The sequence below is a fragment of the Taeniopygia guttata genome, chromosome 1 (genome assembly GCF_048771995.1).
Source record: "Taeniopygia guttata chromosome 1, bTaeGut7.mat, whole genome shotgun sequence".
NCBI lineage: Eukaryota > Metazoa > Chordata > Aves > Passeriformes > Estrildidae > Taeniopygia > Taeniopygia guttata.
In genome coordinates this window covers 29,276,073-29,298,260 of record NC_133024.1, presented here as the reverse complement: position 1 = coordinate 29,298,260, position 22,188 = coordinate 29,276,073, and the positions used below count along the sequence as shown (strand labels likewise).

Here is a 22,188-nt window from a genome sequence, read left to right as displayed (position 1 = left end):
TTTGGTCTTTTATTTCTTCTGTAACAGATGTTTTTAGTTAAGAAAACTGAAGTTTCTTTTTTAGCACCTCATAGACACAAAGTACTACAATCTTTACTGATCTCTAAGACTTTTCTGACTGTGTGGTGGTGTCTTGTTTGCTGGTTAATTTGAATTGAACGGCACAATCTTCATCTTACTGCACAAGTTTTACCTCTTCTTTCAATGTTCAATGTGTTCTGCTTTTTGTGCTGATCAATTTTGTTATTGAAGATGTCTGTAAAATAACTGTCCTTTCTCTGGCAAGGGGAGAGTGATTATTGCAAGCAAATTGGGAACAAGTAGACAATGCAGGAAATAGTTGGACCTAATAAAAGGAACAGTGAGAAAGAAAGGGAGGAAAATAATTTCTTGGCCTTTAGAGTGTTAAAGAAAAGAGAAGAGATCTTGGTGTGATTCTGTGGAAGGAAACCTGATATTTTCTGTTACTGTTTCATGTAGTGAAACTTTGTTCTCCATTTTGGTTTTACACCTGTGCAAGGTGGCATGCCACTCTTTTACATGTCTTGATCTGAGGTAGAGCTTTCTTAGTAAATTATTCTTGTGCAGCCTGTTTTCACATGAGCACAGTACTTCAGGATGGCATAGAAAAATTAAGATCAGCTCATACTGGCCTCCTGGGCCAGCTTTGTTTTTTACAATTGGTATGTATTCAGTTATTGCTGAATGGATCTCATTTCATCCAGAGCAGTTTGGGAAAGTGTCTGTCTGCCTTCCAGTTCATTTACAGGGTCAGTTTGCACAAACTCTTGTTTTTAAGTTAGAATCCAAGGGGAGAAAAAAAGGATACAGCTCTGTTTTTTAATACATGTCCCAGTACACTCACATCCTGGCTGGAGTTGGTGACTTAAATTCAGGACTACATTGGATGCCAGTTCAGCTTGCGGCTTGAGGACAACTCTCACCTTTTTAAAATATTTATCAGCACAGAAGATCATAGCAGGAAGGCTCAAGTGAGTCTGTGCAGTTTACATCGTGGTAATTACTTTCAGGAAGATGAGCACATGTCAGTCTTAAAATTCCTGTGACCTAAATGTCCATCAATGTAACTATTTTTAGGCATTGTCCAAAACAGCAGACTTGCAAAACAGCACAGGCCTACTCCAGTATAGCCACCTACTGTTCACAAGTCACAAAAAATACTATGGGGGCTGAGAGATGGAATACTTTGCCCCATTTTAAAGCCAGCTGGCCTCTCTTATGCCCTTCTCTGTTAAGCTCCTTTGTTCTCCTTGACTCTGCCTTCCCTTGTTTATCCCCCACCCCACTGGTGTGTACAGCTCCGTTGATTCCTGTATCCCTTGCAGTCTGATCCCCCAATACCATTTCCAAAGTCCAGGATGAAATAAACTTTCACACACTTACATGCTCTTATCTGTTAATATGACTGACCAGGTTTGGTTCTCATCACTGCCTCCCGTATCATGTCAGCCAGGTTTATCCCTATACATTCCTGTTTTTGGCCCTGTTGTGTCAGAAAAGGTGGTAGAGGAGTACTCACTCCTTCCACATACTCATACAGATAATTGTGCAGTTTTAGTGCCATGTTTGTCCTAACTTGGGGATTTAGTTGGCGGGGTTGCATTTCATTCCTGTGGTAATTAATTGACAAGAGACAGCCAAGGTATACAACACCAAGACTGGAAATTTGCATGTTTGAGTGGATTTTTTAATTGGAAAGGGCTCACTTGAATGTACAGAAATAGGAGAGTATTTGGTGTATATTGCAATAAGCAGAAAAAAGAAAAAAAAAAGCAGTGTAGTAGAGAGTATAGGGAAAGGACCTGTTCAGACAGTAATCAGTTCCATGGAATACCATAAAATGAGTTTCTCTTCCTTGTGTGCTTTGAGCTGTTAAGAGTTTGATATTCCTGTCATGTTAAGGATTGCAAACCAGCTGGTTCTGGCTGTTTGCACACTTACTTGCAGACATTTGAAGATTAATTTACTGCTATACTTTTAGAGTCTTTTGCAAAAGAGATTGTGACACCACTGCTAGAAACAAGTCTGAAGCTATGCTCTTCTCAGCTATTGACTTTATTGACTAGAAATGTCATTCATTCCTGTATTTGTATTTTGTCTATTGCCTTTGAACATCTTTGAGGTGTTTTTGTTTCAGTATTTTCCTTTCTAGAAAAACATTTTTGCAATTAGAGAGGGATGAAAGAAGTGTAAGAAAGGATAAATGTACCAGCATTTGGAAGCTGCTGGGTTCATATCCTGAGACGGTGCCAGTCAGGAAGGCAGGTAGTGGAAATGACATTGTGTTTCCAAACCCATATCAGTTACATCCATTTCCTGTTTGTCTTCTAGCCAATAAATGCCATATTTAATTTAAAGGGAATTAAATCCTACAGACACCAAAAGGAACAACCTCAAATGTTTCTTATCTTTACTCAGCTTCTTCACCTATACAGTTTTCTTCCCTTGGACTCCTAAAGCAATGTAATATATTGACCAATGCAGGCAGTGAGTATCTAACTCATGTCCAGGTTTTAGGAACAACAGAAGGCCTTGGCCTGCTCACCTCCCTTTTCCTGTTCCCATGCTTTGCTTGCATTCATGTTGCCATAAAGTGAAACAGATGAAGTATTTGGAGCATTGTTAAAAACTAATTTGGAGTGGGAATATGCTAACGCAGTGTATTGTTTTAAGTGATGTGTTTGGTTACAGACCTGGAGGTGACCAAGTAGCTCATAGATACAGTCTTTTTCTTCCAGTTGGTATCTACCTTTGAGCTGGTGAAAGTTGTCCAAGAAAGTAATCCCAGCTGAGAACAGTTGGTGCAAATAAGCCTTTCAAAGGATGATTGGATATTGGATACACTGTGTTGTTGTCTACGTATTAGCTAGGGAGATTACATTAAAAAGACTTATTTCTATAAAGAGACTGGCTGACACAAATACTATCACCACATATTTTGTTTTAACACAGCTGCTGAAAATACTGTAGCTTGACAAAGCTCTATCAGCTAATTACTGGATGTTTATGAAAGCGACTCAAATAGCAGCTCCAGGCTGATATTTTTAAATTGTTTTGATTTTTATTTTTAGTATAAGAAATATGACCCAAAACAATGGGATAAGACAAGGACAAGAGATGGAAAATTTGGGGGTGTGTGGGGGGGAATCAATGGGAAGAAAATGGTTACATAAGTGAAAGGATGTATGAGTGTGCATGTTCACTGGGGCTGGTGATGCAAGAAGGGGAGAGAACATAATAATATTACAGCTTTAAATCTGTCCTTCAAAATTTTAAAATTCAGTTTTCATGCTGATGATCTTCCTAGATGTTTAGCAATGTTTATATATCCCCAGTGGGATGGAGTATTGGATGGAGAGCCAGGGGACTCTCCTGTAGTCAAATTTTTGTGTCTTTTGACACGTTGTAATGAGACCAGACGTACAGAAGTGGTGCACAAATGATACAGAGCTGTCAGAAGTGAGAGGTGTACCTACAGCACCTCATCTGAGCACTGTTTGCACGGGGGTAGCCAAGTGTTGCTGTCTGCTGTAAACATTACTGGTTAGTTCTGGCTTCTCATGGGGCCACCATGCTTCCTGAAATATCCCCACTCCAGTGACATTGCACACATCTTGTCATTGTCTCTTCCATGACAAGTGTGTGGTATCAAATTTACTGTATTTAATCAATCACTGTAGTAAGACAAAAGGAGCAAAAATGTTAGGGTTTCCTTAACAAATCTGAGAAAACTGCTATTGCTCTAAATTGTCTGCTTCATGAAGTAATTGATTTCTGGAAAAAAAAATGTCTTCTGTTGTGTATTACATGAGGTATTGCAATAGATCTCAATTTTTTTTGGCCTTTAGCTGCTGTGGTGGTAAATATGACCAATTTTCAAATTTCAGAATATAAACCTGTGCTGTCTCTTTGTGAAAAACAGGTTTCTATCAAGCATGCTCATAAAGGTGGTGAGTTTCTGAAAGTTTTTCTTGGATGCACAGAATCCCTCACTGAGCAGAATTTAATAGTCTATCTATGAGAATTGCATTCAATAAGACAATATAATTCTCTTTAGAGTAACTGTTAATTAAAAATTAAAATCCCTGAGTGGAAAGTATGTATCTAACAGAGCCTTGAGCTATCAGTGCACTTTAGGGCTGGAATCTATGTAATGCTTCTTCACAGATGGACAGCTTGTGGACAAAAATACAGTTTACCACTTCAGCATAAACGTGGGGGGAATTGGTAAGGCGGTATGTAATTAATGCTGGATTTGATCCAGGATACCTTTCCCGTAGGAGAGGAGATCAAGATTTTTAGTGACAGTCTTTAAAACACTGGTTTATGGTTCAGCAAACTGTGGAATATTGAGTAAAATTAGAACTGTATCACGGCACAGACTGAGAGAGAAGTCCTTCCACTGTACTGCTGGCTCCACATCCTCACAGGGAAACATTCTAAAATGGTGTTTTTCTTTTAAAATAAAAATTAAATGCTAATTCTTTTCAGTTTGAGAAATATGAAGAGTGTGGCTGTAAAATGTGATAGGAAAAAACCAAAATCAACTTGAAGAACTGGTTTTAATGTTCCCCTGGGAATGTTGTGGTTTTTAATATTCCAGAAATGGGTTTGCTCAGCCCTGAGGGAAAGGGATTGGAAAAGCATGATAGACATGAACATGCACGAAGACTGTACGTTCAGTATTAAGGGAGAAGAAATAGGTCACTGTGTATTAGATAGCTCATTTGGTTTCCTTTAAAGCCACAAGAGACAGCAACTGCTGAGCTGCAGTTAGGAAGTTACCCTGTATTCTGAGGGGCAGGGCAAATAAGCAATGTAGATGTCCTTGCTTTGGTTATACACAAATACACCTACCTGTTAATTCCCGCTTTCTTGTGGAGCTGATGGTGCCTTGCTGGAAAATGTGCCCGTTTTATGCAACAGCTCTAGTTATTCATGTGCCAATGCTGAGCTGCACATGGCTTAAGGAAAACATTTTTAATGCAGGTTATATGAAAGGAAATACTTCTCTTGTTATTTTTTAGTAGTTTATTATACTTTATGCCTGAGAATGTTCCTTCCCAACACCCAGAAAGTCAAGCAGAAGTGTCAAGATGCTTTCACAGATGAACAAGGAGCTCCTGACTGATTTCAAACATCCAAAGGAAGCACACATATGGTGGCAGCATAGAAAAGTGGCTGAGGGGAAAACCAGCAATGCTGTCCTGAGCTTGCATGGACAGGGTGAGGAGAGCCAAAGCAGCTGGGAGAGACAACAACAACAACAATGCTGAATTATTCAACGAGGAATTGAAGGATATCTCTAGTTCATCTGCCCTTGTCCTTATGGAAGATTTTAACTTCCCAGGCATCAGCTGCTTAGTATCATACAGCAGAAACAAACAGGTGCAGGAAATTGCTAAAGTACATGGAGGATATCTTCTTTGTGCAGGGAATGAGGGAGCCACCTAGGACAGGTGCCCTCCCAGCTTTGCTGTTTGTAAACACAGAGGGTCTCAGGGGTGAAGTGGTGATTGTTGGCTGTCTTGATCACAGTGACCACCAAGGAGCTGTGTTTCAAATCACTGGTGTTTGGAGGAAAAAAACACCCGGAAAAATTTGTCCCTGGATGTGGGAAGAGCAGATTTTGGGCTGCTGAAGGAGCTAGCTGGTATGGACCTCTGGAGATCTGCTTCTGAAGGTATTTGGGTCCATGCGTGCTAGTCACTTTCTAAGAGCCATCTCTTAAGAGCACAGTAGCAATTCCAAAGGAAGGGAAGTCAAGCAAGCAGTGCAAAGGTCTGCCTTGGCTGAACATGTATCTTATAGAATTTAGGCTAAAAGAAACTGTATAGACACTGGAAGCAAGAACAGGCAACACAGGAGGACTAAGGAGATCCTGTTTGATATTGCCAGGAAAAAATTCATGCAGTCAAAGCTTGACTAGAGTTCAAGTGGCCAGCACTGTGAAGGATAAAAAAGTATTTTTAAAATATATTAACAGCAAACAGAGAACCAGAGAGAACACTGGTATGTTGATTGATGGGGTCAGTCACCTCACAAATAGGGATACAGACAATGCAGAGGTATTTAATGCCTTCTTTGCCTCTGTCTTTAACACAAATACTGGGCCCTGGGATCCCAGGAGACCTGTGTTGGAAGACCGGGACTGAGGAGATGTTGAACTCCCAGCTGGCCCTGAATGTGTTCAAGAATAGTTGTTCAAGCTGGATGCACATAAATCTATGGAGCCTGACAGGATTCATCCCAGGGTACTGATGGGCTGGACAAAGTTATCACAGGACCTCTCTGCATTATTTTTCTTCAGTGGTCTTGGAAGTCTGGAGAGGTCCCAGTCAACTGGAAGCTGGCAATATTTCAAAAAGGGTAAGAAGGAAGACCCTGGTAATGATAGATCTGCCAGTCTTACTATTAGAGCTTGGTAAAACAGGGAAGGTTTTTTTTGAGAGACAATCCAGTCATTGATTATAGTGAGCACAGGTTCACAAGGGGAAAGTCCTGCTTAACCAACTTAATTTCATTTCATTATAAGGTCACACACCTAATTGGCCAAGGGAAGCCAGTAAATGTGGCGTTTTGGAATTTTACCAAGCTTTTGATACTACTCTGAATCAACTGCCCAGCACAAAGACAGACAAATCCATAAGATGTTGGGTAAATGGGGTTTCATCAGGCTGGCAGCCAGTCACTGTTGGCATTCCCAAGGGCTCAATTTTACAGCCAGTGCTCTTCCATGTTTTCATAAATTATATGGACACAGGAATCAAATGTACAATAAATAGGTTTGTCAATGATACTAAATTAGGAAGAGCTGTGGACTCTCTTGGGGGTAAAGAGGTCCTGCAGAGAGATATGGAGAGCTGAGCCATCACCAACTGTATGAAATTTAACTGAATTCTCCTTGTGGGACACAGTAATCCTGGTTATTCATACAAATTGGAGGATGAGAGATGGGAGAACAGCACTGTGGACAGGGACCTGAGGGACCCTGGCAAGTGGAACATGAGTCAGCAGTGCCCTGGCAGCCAGGAGGGCCAAGCATGTCCTGGGGTGCATCAGGCACAACATCACCGGCCAGCCAAGGGAGGGGATTGTCCTGCTCTGCTTTGCATTGATGTAACCTCACCTGGAGTGCCAGGGGCAGTTTTGGGTGCTACAATAAATGAAGGATATAAAGCTATTGGAGTATGTCCAGAGGAGGCTGACAAAAGTGGTGACAGGTCTCAAAGGCAAGACCTAGGAGGAAGTGGCTGAGGTTGCCTTGGTTTATTTAGCTTAGAGAAGGCTGGAGGGTGACCTCATCACAGTCTACAGCTTCCTGAAGGCAAACAGTGGAGGGGAGGGGCTGATTGCCTCCCTCTGGTGACCACCTCCAGGACACAAGGAAATGCAGTGAAGCTCCACCAGGTAAGTTCAGATTAAACATTAGGTAAAGGTTCTTCACTGAGAAGGTGGCTGACCACTGGAACAGGCTCCTCAGGGAAACTGGTGATGGTACTAAACCTGTCAGAGTTCCAGGAGCATCTGGATGCTGCTCTTAGTTGTATGGCTTAGTTTTAGTTAGTCCTCTGGGGAGCAGGGATTTGGAGTTACTGATCATTATGTGTCCCTTCCAACTTGAGATATTCTGTGATTCTAAGTCTATGGAAGCTGATGGGATGCATCCCCAGGTGAGGGAGCTGGCCAGTGTGGTGGCAAGTTCCCTTGGAGTGCAAGAGTGTCTCTGACAGGATTGAGGGAAAAGATCCTTCCCTTCTACTAAGCCCTCAGCCACATCTGGAGTGTTGTAGGCAGTCCTTGGGTTTCCCAGTATGAGACATGGATGTACTGGAGTGAATCCAGAACATAGTTCCTAAAAATGATTAAAGGATCAAAACACTTGAGAAGATACTGAGAGGCTGTTTAGCTGCAAGGAAAGAAGGCCTGGGAGGGAGTTTTATCAATGTATATAAATATTTGCCCAGTTGGACAAGGCCCTGGACAACCTGCCTCTGCTGTGACCAAAGGGTTGGTTGGAATAGATGACAGCCAGATTAATTCTGTAATTAAACCATGATTTTTAGAAAAGTCCTGCATTTACTTTTTATAGTGTAGCCCAATCAAACTCATACTGCACTGCAGGTGATGTGAGCAGGAAGTCCAATGTGTATCTCCTTTACTCTGTCAAGCAAGATTACTCTAGAGCTGATCAAGCTGGAATACCTCCAGTTTTCTACCTGTCACTTAATGCAATTTCCATTTTGCGGTAAATTTCTGGTAAAGTTTACTGAAAATCTGCAAATTTCTTGCAGTCTCCAGTTCTGTAACTTTTCCTCTCATCCTTGAGCATAAAGAAGGAAAACACGATTTTGAATGTTAGTATGAAATTCCCTCAGGGTGGTGCAATTTCATAGGCAATTAAAAGCTGCATTAGAGTGGAAAGACAAATAGGCCTGTTACTGACAGCCTAAATGCAGAAGAAAATGACCCCTTGCATCCCAGCAGTATGATGGCTTTGCAGACTGAAATAAACACACATCACCCTGAATAAACTGTGAAATTCAGCCTGTTTTATTTAAAGAATGGTGGTTTTATTTTTATATTGCACTTGGCATTTCCTGATTTAAGAGCTGCAAGCTGTCTTCTGCCTACCACATGTTTCTGTTTGTAGTTCTGGCATTTGTATAACCCAGTGGTAGAAACTGTCATCCAGTTTCTAACTCACTGTACATTAAACATAGCAGTCAGAAGGATCCTAGCTCCAGACAATATGTTTTGCACACCAGTATTTTTCAAAATCTCCTGTTTTTAGTCCTTGAAGAAAATCAAGTGGTTTTATGTCAAGATTTCATAGAGGACAATTTTAGACCCATATAAATGGGTTTTATTCTTTCAAGTATTCCATTTAGCACTGTAATTTGTGTTGAAGTGCAATCTGTTTTAAGGAGTAGATTCATGCCTGTGCACATTTATTCTTGGCTTATTTTTTCTCTTTGCAGTTAGCGTCACAGTCTCTGACATCACAGTATATGAGTTTACTGCTTTTCAATCCACTTACTTCAGGAGAGAGATATGGTAATGAATTTGATTCTGGGGGTTCATGAAGAACAAATTGTTGCTGCTCAAGACCTTTAGGGTCTTTGGCTCTACCAGTTAGGGAATGGAATGCATATGAAGGTATATGATCAAAACTGCTGAAAGAAATCACAGTAGTACATGAATGCAACACAATCCATAACTTTTTGCTATGAGAGAGAATAAAAAGAGAGCAATAGACCATTTATAGCTGGCTTTCTAAGTCTATGCTCCAAAGTATTCACAGATATATATAAGAACAGCATTAGCTGCCCAAACAAGACCTAGAAAATTTCATTGACCAGCTCTTCTATTATTGCTTAGTAGGCCCCACAATTTTCTTAGAGAAACTAAAAATTCTAAATGGCCTCTTGCTGAATGGTAATGAAGAAAATGGAATGACTGGTTGCAACAAGACACCTAAAAAGTCTTCAATTTTAAGATATATTTCCTGGAGTCTTAACCCATGAAAGTTTCCACTAAGTCTGCAAATGCTATTTCAGTGAGCTTTTCTCCCCATGCATGCCACAAATTCTCTGTTGTTCTGAAACTTTCTATATGCTGTCTTCAGTTTCTTCACAAGTTTTTGAATTATGTCTAGTACTTTGTACTTCAATTCTCTGAAAGAGTCTTGTAAGATTGTCCACACCTTTAAAAGAAAGGTAATTCTGTCTTTTACCCACTATTTTACTCGCTTAGTGAAAGGTTAAATAGAAAAGTTAGGCTGAGTCAAATCATCATGTGCAGAGTATTATAGTATTTAGCAGGCTAATGATTTCATGATAAGTACCTGTGTGCCTGTTTTCACCCACAGTACATACAAGGCAGCTGCTGTGGTAAGCAAATTTCAAATATTTACCTATTTTACAGAGCATGGATGTGAGCAGTAACTGTCAAGTAGCGCTTTACTGCATGCTAAATCCACACTCAAGCTTGCCTTGTTTGAGCCTGCAGTCAATCATTGTAGTGAGAGAAATAATACTTCCCTTTGCAGAAGCTATCCTAGTTAAAAGCACATAATCAACTCGATGTTCAATAACTGTATTAAATGATTATTGTAGTGCTTTGTAAGTAGTTTTATCAGGCTTATGTATGTGTCTGTATTTGGCAGACTACCTGCTGGTCTTCCTCATGTTTCCCCTTGTAGCTGCAAGATGTGCAGTTTACCAGGGCTCTGTGATTATAGCTTATTTTAGGGAGATAAGCCTGAAGGGTTTCAGGCTGTTCAGGAAAGATGGATTGGGAAGGCAAGTAGAGGGCTTGTACATTGTGAAAAGGAGTGCCTTGGGTCTGTGCAGCTTTGCCTTGGGACAGTTGTTGAACCCGAGGACAGTGTGGATAAGGACATGAGAACAGATAGTGCAGTTGATGTCACAGATGTGTCTGTAACCAAATCATCTGATAAGAAGAGGAAGTGAAGCCTTCCTTGGCCACTGTGCCCGAGAAGCTCTTCTGCAGTTGGGAGACCTTACAGTGATGGGAATTATGTTGAAGTTTTTTCTCTTCTTTTGGGACTACTTGGAAAATCTGATCGCAGAAGTGGGTGTTTTTCAAAATTTACTTTGGGCTAAGTGAAATCTTTGAATCAAATGTGAACCAATTCTGTCTCCCGCTGCCACCTTCTGCAAACAGAACTTGAAGAGTTTGAGATGACAAGGTGGGGAGATCCTAGTAGGTCCATCTGGACTGGTCACCGCCTTAGGACCTTGCTGTGGATGAGTGTTTTGGTGTCTTCCCAAACCTGCTCAGGTTTCCCGTACCCTCACCCCGGAAAACTGTCACGCACGCAGTCCTGGCCGCAAGAGAACCGGGGAAGGCTCACCCTCACCCTCCTCGCCTTCCCCGGGCTCTGATCTCGCCGAGGGCGAGTCGCTCCCGCTCACGGCGAGGTGAGACCGGGCGGGGTAACCGGGCTCCGGCTGCAGGTGGGGAGAGGCCAGGCCGGGCCGGCCGTCCCGCCCCTGGGGCACAGCCCGCCTCGCCCGATTGTGTCACCCGTGCTCAAAACAAAGTTAGGAAAGTGGTTTCAGCCTCTCCGCGGTCTCGCTTCCAGCCCGGGCAGCGCCGGCCGGGCCAGCCCGAGGGCCCGGCGCCTGCGGCAGGTGAGTCGGGCGGCATCGCGGCCCGGAGGAGCCGGGGCAGGGACGGCGAGGTCCGTGCCCGGCCGGAGCGCTCTCCCGGCGGGGAGGGAGAGAGCCCCGATGTCCCCAGCCAGCCCCGCTCTGTCGCAAGCCGTGGGGCCCGGCGGGCTCCGGCAGCCGGCACGGAGCGCGCTCTGTCCCCGGTGGGAGCGGCAGGGGCGGGGGCTGCCCTTGGCTCTCCCCCCGCTCGCTGCCAGGCTGGAAGGCGGCGGGAAGGTGGCTGGAAGCGGCCCCAGCAGGCTGGTGCAGCCCCCGCAGCGCCGGCTGCCGTGCGAACGCCCTCACGGCGACGGAGCTCGCTCCGCCGCGGGGCCGGGGCTCCGTGGGGAGCGACACGCAGAGCCGGGGCTGGCGTGGGGAGCCAGCTCCGCCGTGGGGAGCGACACTCGGGGCTGCGGCTGCGGGACTCCTCCCACGCGCGGAATGTTTCCGAAGGGGTGCCCAGCAGTGCCGGCGGCGGGCAGTGGTTGTGCAGCGCTCCCGCCGTGCCTCGTGTAGCTCCGTGCCGATGCTGTCAGAGAGAATCCCTGGATGGCCTGGCCGCCTCAGGAGCTGCGCCGCTGGTTTTCGCTTCCCTGCAGATACAGATGATTGAGTTTCTGGCTGGTGGCTGCCTTCATGCTCACCGAATGCTTGTTGAAGGCAGTGCTGTTCCTGGTGGTTGTAGAAATGATTCCTGTGTCCCCCTGCAATAGTTTGGTGTCACTCTTACTCTGCTGTAGCACTTATGTGATCTCTGATTTCATTTTCTGTCTTGATACTGAAGGCTTATGATGACTGTAAATGACAGTTATGAAAGAAACGTGCTGCTACCAGGATAATAGATTGATTTCTTCATATACACAAGTAGAACAGATTATTACTGCATGTAGTGAAACGTGGGTAGTGTCACAATCAGGAGAATGGTAAAATCCCTCTGGAACGCATTGGCTAATTTAATGCGCTGTTTCTTAGGTGCAACTTTGTGGTTTTCAACAGTAGTTTTCAGCTTAGTTTTGCTTTTCTTTTTAGAATAAGTGAATTATTCCAATGCATGGGTAAAAATGTATTGGTTTTCTCTGGGTTGTTCTAAGAACTCTGGTCCCTGTATGTGAGCTTCAGTAATTGCACAGATCAAAAGGGAACCATTACACCCAAAAGTACAAGAGTGAAAATTAAATGTTGGTCTTCTCTAAACTAGATTCTCATCTTTCATGAAATTGAGAAAAGAAATCAAAAGTCAGAGTGTGAACTACAAAAAGGAAGATACATTTCTATGAATGGATTAAGTAGCAAACGAGATTTAGGGCAGTAATACTTTACAGTTTCATGGTCTGCCAGCTCTCAGAGACTTAAGCTCACTGCTGCTGAAATGAATGAGGTGTGTTTGGGTTCCCATGACCTGTCTCTGCCCCCACCACCACTCTTTCCTCTTATCTTGTGGCGGACTAGAAGATAAAACAAGTACCAGAAATAAATGCACTGAAGAGCACCGCTCTACAAGCTTTGCTTGTGGTTTCTTTAAACCACAGGATGAATGTGCTTCTTCTAACAGGTCTCTCTTTTCTCCCATTTCTGTTCATTGACAAATGATATGCTATAATAATTTTTAGGTGGTTAAATGGAGGAGTAAAGAATAGTGGTCTTCCCTGATTCAATCTCTACCGTTTGCTAATTTGGAGTCTAAATATATATGGGAACATATATCTATATAGTCCCAACATCTGAGTTTGGAGTAACACATCTATTTTATTTTTTTAATTTTAATTCTCATGTTGAGAAATATGCTGAGAAATATTTATCATGTTGAGAAATAGCATATAGGATTTAATTTCTCATGTTGAAAAATGCAGATGTAGTCAGTTCAAGTTAAACCTGATGTAAAACATAACTTATTCCACTGTTCATGACCTAATTCATGCAGAAGCAACAGGGTGTCTGTGTCTGAAACTGAGTTTAAAGATTTTGGACTTACCTTATTCTTCACAGAGGGGATGTCAAGGAAAGTGAAGGGTCTTGCTGGGGAACTTGCATTAACTGAAGAGCAGCACAACTGAAGTCAGGGATCCTGCACAATTGTGAAGATAACTTTCTGAGTAATTGGATCACAGAGGAAGGGGAAGTTGTATGTCTATTCAAAAGCAGTAGTGAATTAAAATCCAATTTATCATCTGTAATGATGCATTTTTAATTGTTTGCATACTGAGACTTTTTCTGTAGAACTGAACAGGATGAAGTACACCCAGCCTCCTAATCAAACATAGATAAGTGGATTTGTTTATATGTGTTTCCAAGGCCTTGGAAGGGAGCTGAGCAGAGCAGATAGCATGAAGGTTATTTTGTTCTGCATATAGGTAAATATGACTCTTTTAGTATCATATTTTACCATTACTTTTTTACAGTGGAAAACCAGTGGACTAGCAAACTAAATATTCTTGTGCCTCACTGACATGCTTTTGCCCCATAAAACCTGTCCCACTGACTCAAGGTATTTTCCAAGGGCAAGTTTTTGGTTTTAGAAATTCTGAAAGTTTTGAAGACAATAATTCATGCCAACCTGGCTGCAAACCAAGTGCCAAATAACTAAGGAAACACTTGAGATATGTCTCTCTGTCTTCTAGTAGAATCTACATTGACTTGGGTCCTCTAAGGTCCATGGCAGTGTAGATTGAAATTTTATACTAACATTTTTTTCCATGAAGAAATGATTCTTATTTGAAGAGCATATTTAACTTGCATCTCAAAATTCTTTGACTTAGGTTAAAGATGTAACATTCCTTGAAAAACTAGAAATAGAGAGTGTATTTTAGACTTCAAGCCAAATTGTTGTTGGTTTTCAGGCAGATAAAAGGTTTTGATTTTTTTTCAGAAGTTAAATTTTAGCAAGGGCTTTTAGAGGAGGAAGAATATTTCAAGGTTGTTTTTTTTTTTTGTGAAAATGGTGTACTTTAGAGATGTTCTTGTCAACCTGATTTCACCAGCTGAATGTAGCTCCATTTAGCAGTGAGTCATTAGGAAAACCTGAAAGATAAGACAATTATAAAGGGTATATACTATTTAACTTAAACTTTTTCCAGATCTTTGCACTTCAGGGGAGGGGGTTACCAGTGCAAATAATTTGTCTACAAATGGAACAGCTTATGTGAATTGGCAATATCTCCTGCCAGAACGTCATGTTACACCACTTACTAATATTATGCTGTTATCAATATAGTTAATTGCATTTAATTTCAGTACTTGGAACAATGCAGCACAATAAATTGTGCTTAGAGGCTTTTTCCAACATAAATGATTCTGTAATTCTTTGCAGTCAGATGGACTCAGCCCAGCTTTGACTTTACTATGTTTAGAAAGTGTTGCATATAGTGTAAGATGCTCCTTAACAATAGTTTTTACATCCCTGAATTAACAAATGGTGTTTTAAAAATAAGTTAAAATAATGGTAGAATAGTTCTACATAGTTCTGGAATTGTTCTAAGTTCTGTAAGTGCTAGTGTCTGTACAGTTTACATGCAGATATTTCTAAAACCTCATGCTGCAGCCGTAAATGTTAGCCAGAGTTTTAGCCCAAAATAGGTAACTGGCCGAGCTGTATTTGTATGCAGTAACAATTTATTGGTAAATTAGAGAGATAAAGACAGTGAGGTGAGGAAAAAAACCAATCAGATACTCATGCACACTTGTACCACCATGCTGCTCAGGTATTGCATAGGTCAGCAATTTCTGAAGACACCAAGTTTTGCAGCCAGCAGCCAGGTGAGGAGAAGAGTTCTTCTTGGAACCAGTTTTCTTGAATAAGGTGGAAAGAGCAGAAGGAGGGAGAGGAGACAATGGGTCCTTAAGCCTGCAGAGACTACAGGCAGGGTGCTCTCAGTTCTGATGATCTTGTGATTATTCTGAAACAGTTTCAGTGTCCTTCCATAAGAAGTTTGCATTTCCTGTCAGCTCTTAGCTTTTGACTTCTTAAATACATTAAAAAGGAAGCATCCAAAGCAATGAAGCAAGATGAAAAGATGTATTTCTGTTACAGTCATTATCTAGAGTAGCTTTACTTCTCAAGGATCCTAGCAGCACTTAGCAGGTCGATTTTAATTTAATCCTGCCTTTTCAGGATGGACCCCTAAGAACTGCTTAGATTTAGGCAATGAACATCCTGTTAGTTGTTTTTCATTAGTGTTTTCATTTTGAAGAGCAGGATGGTGAATAAATGAATATGCCTCCTTACCCTTGGCATCTGAATTTTAATACACGGATAGTTTTATTTACTACTTGTACAGAAGCCAGCAAGAAGCCAGGCAGGAGATCTTTTGTATTCCTTTCCCTCTGGGGAAGCTGGCCTTTGGGAGGAGAGAATTTCTTACAAGCCCTGTGAAAACTAGTTGCTTGAATGCAAATGTTAAAAATAAAAGTTTAATGAAGATATGTTCACCAGTCAGAGTTGGAATTCTGCATCATAGTGCACAGAATTGATGTGGTTTGTTTATTTCCCCAACATGTGTATTAGTGGATTAGTCTAGGGACAAATGCCCAGTGGGGAGTGAGTGGTCTCTGTCCAAAGTCTTTGGCTGTCTGTTTTGGAGTCCTTAATCACTTCAAGCATATTTTCTGGTTTTCTCTTGTTTCACAGTTCATATTGTTGATACACTGCTTCAGATATATAATCTGCATTTTTATCCTTTTTGTTTAGATTTAAAGTTTGTTTGTTTTGGTTTTTTTCTTCCTTAATAAGTAATCTTCTGAAAAGGAGAAATTTCATTTATATGACTCTGGTATATGTTTAACACACAATATCTTCTCCCAAGTCTTTTTCCTTCTTGACTTCTGCTGAGCTCCCTTACCTTGAAATAAATTGTAAGTAATTTTTAAAGCCTTGTTGTGATATAAATGAAACTTTAAGCTTGCAGGTAACAAAGTAGGTGATCATAATGGTTCCCTTAATCTTTAAAAGCTAATCAGGTCTGGCTGGAGAGTTTCTGTTAAGACTGAACCTAAATAGTCTGTCAAGACTGATTCTAAACAGAATTTGGTTCTCCCACACAAATCTACTTACATGAAAGGAATTTCTACGTAACTTAGTTTTTCCTTTTACAGGCCAGTGGATGTAGGATTCTTCTTTTTGTCTCTGCCTTTGCTACTCCCCTGAAATTATTTTCATGACATATTCCTTTCAGACTATGTTCTTGTGGTCCTTCACAGGAACTCCAGCCTGCCTCAGATCTCTCCCTCCAGAGTTAAACTCCTCACACCCACTCCATGGTGTACAATCTCCTAAGATGAAAAGTCATGAGAGATTGTGTACATCATGAGAGAAGTGAATTCAGGCTGTGTGGAAGAGGCTTTGATGATGATACATTTCGTCATAAGATTGTCTAACTTGCACATTTTTACTTGAAAAGCCAAAACTGGAGGAATCAATGTCCCCTTTTTTTCATCCACTTGTGTCTAGGTGTCCATATGGTTAGGCCAAGGTTTATAATGCTTCCATGAGAGCTTAAAGGTTGTCTTAGTCATAATTGAGAAAAACTAGATATTTTCTTGAGCACGCAACTTTGTATCTCTGCTAGTTGTTTTAAGTGTGGGACCTGAATTTTTAGTTGGATGGTCATAAAAGCTTTTTTAAATGGCTAGAAGTAACACTCAAGTTCACTGATCTAGTCATAGTTCTCAGGAGTAATCTCCTCTGCCATTATTTGCAGATCTGTGTTTGCTCTGTTCTTCCATGATGACAGACCCACATTGCCTTTGCAGCCACGGGTTCAGTGCTCCACCTTCTTTATCATAGGGTGGGTTTTCATGTCTAGCTTGTCTGACATGTTTGCTTCTTGTGGATTGTGTTATATGCATAGGGAGCGTTTTTCTTCAATCCTGTACCTAGAAAACTTCTATGTATTTGAGCTTGGTTATTGTGTTCTCTTTGGTCTTAGCAGTCCCATTCCTCTGTCATTCTCTGTAGGTCCTGCATTTTTTTGATTCTTCCTTGATGGACTACTTGGGCTTAATTAAATTAAATAAGCTATAACTTCCCAGTTGAAATGGAAGGGATTCTACAACAGAATTCAGTGTCTAACTGGATGAATACTTGTTCAAAAGCAGGGAAGAGCAATCGGGAATAGAATAACTTCCTTGTGGTGATGCATTTTAGCTTTAGGAGCCTTTCAGCACAATGCTGAATAACTGACTCTGATAACTAACTCTGACATGAAGTTATTTCTGAAGATATCCCTGTTCATGTGTCAGGCATGCTACACTGCAGCTGTGGGTTATTTTGACAAAGATCATTTGGTTGTAGGAAATAAATATTCCTTGTAGAAAAAGTATGCAGTATATTTCTTATTTTGTAGTATTTGTAAGATGTGTTCTCTCTAATAACAGTGTTTTGGATAAATCCAAAGTGACCTTGGTATTAAATAAGCGTATGATATTTATCAGCTGATGATATGTTTTGAAGTGTGCTGCAGAAAATTTGTACCTGTAGAAACATGCTAAGAAAAATATTTCAGTGAAACCTAAAGCCAGAAGAGATATGAGGGCAGGCAAAACAGCTGTCTAGGTTTTTAACTATCACAGTTAGGGAGAACAGGGCTGTCACACATCATGACTTGTGAAATCTATGGCTCAACACTGTTCTGTACTTCTAGAGTTTGGTGATTTGCAGTAGATGTTGTTGGAAATGATGAAAATGCCTTTTGAAATATTAACAGTGATCTGCCTTTTGCAGACCTGTCCAAAATTTACCTCATGATTAATGGACAGAAGCCTCGTGAATCACACATCCTTGTTTAGTATTTGGAGCTATGCTTGTTTGCATCAGACCATGATAGGACCTATTTTGCATAGTGAAATGTGTTTGTAGCTAAAAGAATGGAAATCAAAGGTCTTAATAGAATTGATTTTGTAAGCCATTTATTTTCTAAGGGAGATGGATAAGTGAATGGAACTACCTATGTTATTTGAAACAGGCTTTGAGGTAATTACTGAATGCTGATTCAGTAATGTGGGACAAATTGCAGTTTTAATCTTTCATGTTATTACCAGCATTTGCAACATATCAGGGCACTGTAGGAATTATAATGAATTCTGTCAGCTTTAGAAGCTGCCATAAGGATTAAGAATTTTTGCAGATGCTCTTAATTTAATTTTCTGCTGTATTGACGACACTCACTGTGTAGCAAGTTTTTATGATGTTTATAAAAGGTGGGGCAACTTATAAGAAGGTGAGGCTCTCATGATGCATGTAATTTCATTTTGTGGTAAGGAAATATTTAGAGAGCATGGTGATGTTTGCTGAATTGTACTGTTTGCTAACTGCAAACAACTTTATCAAAGTTTTTTTTTGTGCCTTTTGTTCCACCGTTTTTAATCTGCTTTTGTATTTCTGTTCTTTCACTTGCAATGGGTTATTTATTCCTTGCATAGTTTTTCTTTTATCCTAAGGAAGTCTAATGGAATGTGCAGAGGCAGGCACTAGCAGCACTTATTATCTTGATTAGCTTGGCCTGCTCCTGAAGTTGTGGCCTTCTGTGAAATGGTTGAAATAAAAAATTAAAAAAAACACTGAAAACCATTTTGATTCTGGGTCAGATCTTGCCAAAACTGTCTTTAAGCTGTGCTTGACTCATTGATTTTTGGTGGTTTTAAGTTAGCATCATTGCTAAGTGGAAACCGATGGTCTGGTTTGTTACCTCATACACTGGTGTCAGCCAGGAGTGAGCTCTATTGATGTAATGGAGGTTCAGGTGTGTAAAAGCAGTATGAAGGGAGAATTTTATCCAGACTATTACACCAGTGTAGTTTGACTGTGGCTTTCCATCTCACCCACTTTTGGGTGCCTATATACAGTGAGAGCAAAGATTCATCTGGCTCATATACTGTTTTTAAGACTGTTGTTGGAAACATCATGGAAGGATTTAAGAAACAGGGCAATTATGGAACAGTCTTTTCCTTTGTGTATCTTCCCAGCTACTGAATGTTGGTCAGATTTTCTGAGCTAGAAATTTTCTTCAGAAGAGATTACAGCTGTTCAGGCAACTGTAATAGGCAAAACCCCCTTGTTATGTGTGACCAGAATTCCCTGTGACAGCATTTTCTAGCCTTGTTAATTATCCAGGGCTGCTGTCATGGTTGCTCTGGCAGGCTTTGGTGCCTCTTGGGGTGTAGAGTGTGGCTTACCCCAGCAGAGGTCTTGGGGTTTATAAGGCACCCCTGACACTTGTACATTAAAATTCAAGCAAGACCCATTCTGAGGGAGGAATTTCCTAAGGTGGCATGATACTGGGTGGGTTAGACATCTCCTGGCCTCTCTGAGAGTGTTTTTTTCCTCCTGATTGTAATGCTGTTTAGGAAGATTCTGACATTTTTTGGCCATGTAGCCAAAGTTATTTCAGTTCTGGAACGTATTCGAACAAGAGTCCTGGAATGATTGGTGTGATAAAAGAGAGGAGAGAGGGAGGGAGGGGAAAATACCTATGTTTGCAGATTTTTTCACATGGTTTCAGGGAGGCTGAATGATTTGCTCACCAAAACCTTAGTTTGTTTGAGGTCAATGGCCTATTTGCAGTAAATTTACACTTGTGTGCAGTGTGGGAAGTCCAGCTGCCTGGCCCATGGCTATCAGCGAAATCACTTTATCATGGGAAGCTGTGTGAGTTCTGTGAAGATGAACACATCTTAGAAGATGCTGTGTTCCAAGAGTGCCAGGTTTGAACTTAAGCATAGAGTAAAAAAGGCTGAGTTGCTCTATGCGATCAGAGCCTTTTCACCTTAAGAAGCTGCATAGACAAGCCTAAGGACTGGTTTCCTCAGATTCTACCTTCACATCCATGCAGTGCTGAGGTCTTTGCTCTGAAGGCAACATAAGTTCTGTATTTAAACAATTTTGACTGGCCTTTGTGGAGCTGTTACAGTCATACGGGATCAGAATCAGGTTATATTCTCTTATATTAGTCAAACACCTTAAAAAACTATTTGGTTAAACATTTTCAGACAAATTTTTGTCTACTTTAGGCACACCTGCTTAGATAAGAAGTACAAATTCAAGCCAAATATTTGAAGTCAAGTTGTAGTGACTTTAAGTTACTCTTGCCTTTACCTGTATTTCTTGTGTTTTCTTGTTCATGTTGATTGATTGTCTGTATTTCTTGTCAAACTAGCTGATTTTGCTTTGAGATTCCATTTCAGAGCTGGTTTTGTCTTCTCCTTTCCTCAGACTCCTCCTTCCTTGTTCATCATCCCATTTGCAATGTCTTTTGTGCAGCCCATCAAGGGTAAGCGTTTTGAAAAAGCTTTTCATTCTTTTAAGCTTTGGTGCCTAATTAAAGAGATGGTTGCTAAGAGATTGTGGAAAGCATCATTAAGAGGGTCTGATTTGCTTTTTTCCTTACTTTTTTCTGTGCACAGATTTCAGATCAAAATTTATGGGTAAATGGGATAGCAGCATCCCAGGATATTCCTGAGCTGAAATTGTAACCATGGACAGAATAAAAGGAGACTACACCAGTCCTGTGCAACCAGGAGATGCAGAGAGGAGGAGCTCAGGAGCACAAGACCCAGAACTAACTGTGCTGGGAAAAGCACAAGAGTTCTTTCAGATTTGTGATCTGGAAGGCAAAGGCTTCGTCACTCGTCAAGACATGCAGGTAAAACAAAATTGGTTATGTGAAAGGCACAATGAGAGAAGTTCCTAAAGACCTTAATGAGTTGAGACTGATTACTTTAGAGTTAAAAATGTTAACACCCTTCTCATAACTTTAAAGAGATATGTGGGATTTAAAAGAATATCTTTGAAGTCTTACATAATGATTGCATTTTTTTCTCACAGACAAAGCAACAAAAGAATGGAAAATCAAAGTAAATTAAGGTTTGAAAAAGCCCCAGGAATTCAATTCTATTCTTGTTGAAAACATCGAAACATCATTAAATTCATTACTTTGTGATTTGCCACAGTGTCAGGAGTGTATTCAGTCTGCCAATTTTATGATTTTTTTTCAGCAAAGTTGTGTAAATAAAGTCTTTCACTGTGACTTCACTGTCAGACAATGGTGAACTCTCATCTGGATCATATATATATGTAGGAAGTACAGAGGAACAGTATTTTTAGCATTATTCAGTGTTGGCAGCAATCTTAGGAAGTTGTGCTTAATTTGTTTAAGGGCCCCAAATCTGATTTGCTGAATATGCTGATGAGAAAAAGCAAGTATATATAACAAAAGCTTTTGAAAATGTGATTGTGGCACATTGCAGAAGTGATAAGATGATTTAAGCCAGTATGTGGCAGAGAAAAGGAATGTACTCATGCTCAATATGCAGAGCATAATTTGTGTTAATCCATTTCTACTTCAGTACTTATGGATGAAACAGAATTGGGGAGCAGGAACAAAGAAAATTCATCATGATCTACTGCATCTAATAGAAAATTTAAAACTTTCCCTATCCTCAGAAAAAAAGATGTCTGTATGTATGAAAACACAGTTGGAACAATTTTAACTACCTATTTTGGAAAAGCAAAACCCTCCTAAGTAAACTGTTCAGTTTACTAGTCTCAAGAGCTTTCTTCACAGCTGTGTGTCGCTGAGTTTTCTGATGACCTCTGTAAATTATGCAAAGTTGAAAAAAGGGAGGAATGCAGATGCTTGCTCTGCTGTAGAATTTGCCAATCTACGTTATCTCACTGAAGTAACTGAATTCAAAAAACCAACCATATTGCCGGTGTATTTTTTGGTAAATCCAAAGCCACATAGAGTTTAATGGCTTACAGTTTTACAGTCTTTCAAAAGACTGAATGGTATAAATTTTTGCCTAATGGAAAACCCATTTATTTATGTTATGTATGCATATATAAAAAGTTCTAATACCTGTTTTGCAAGGAATGTAAAATTATTTGTTTCTGTTTGATTCTACATTTATGCTTAGAGTGCTGCTAAATTTATACTTCAGGTTCCAAAACAGATGTTGCAAAAGATGCAGTAGAAATAAGTGTTGCAAAGAATAAATA

General features: G+C 40.6%; 1 protein-coding gene across 2 annotated transcripts in view; it reads left to right on the top strand.

Annotated features, from left to right (window-relative positions):
• Positions 1 to 11,045: 11,045 nt before the first annotated feature.
• Positions 11,046 to 22,188, top strand: part of CRACR2A (calcium release activated channel regulator 2A) — a 65,766-nt gene continuing 54,623 nt past the window's right edge. Inside the window, exons 1-2 of one of the 2 annotated variants that reach the window (XM_030286002.4) lie at positions 11,046 to 11,180; positions 20,595 to 20,833. In XM_030286002.4, the coding sequence (XP_030141862.4) occupies positions 20,666 to 20,833 (168 nt within the window). In that variant the 5' untranslated portion in view covers positions 11,046 to 11,180; positions 20,595 to 20,665. Of the gene's footprint in view, positions 11,181 to 17,163; positions 20,462 to 20,594; positions 20,834 to 22,188 lie in introns of those variants that run through there. The other variant, XM_030285988.4, reaches the window with a different exon arrangement.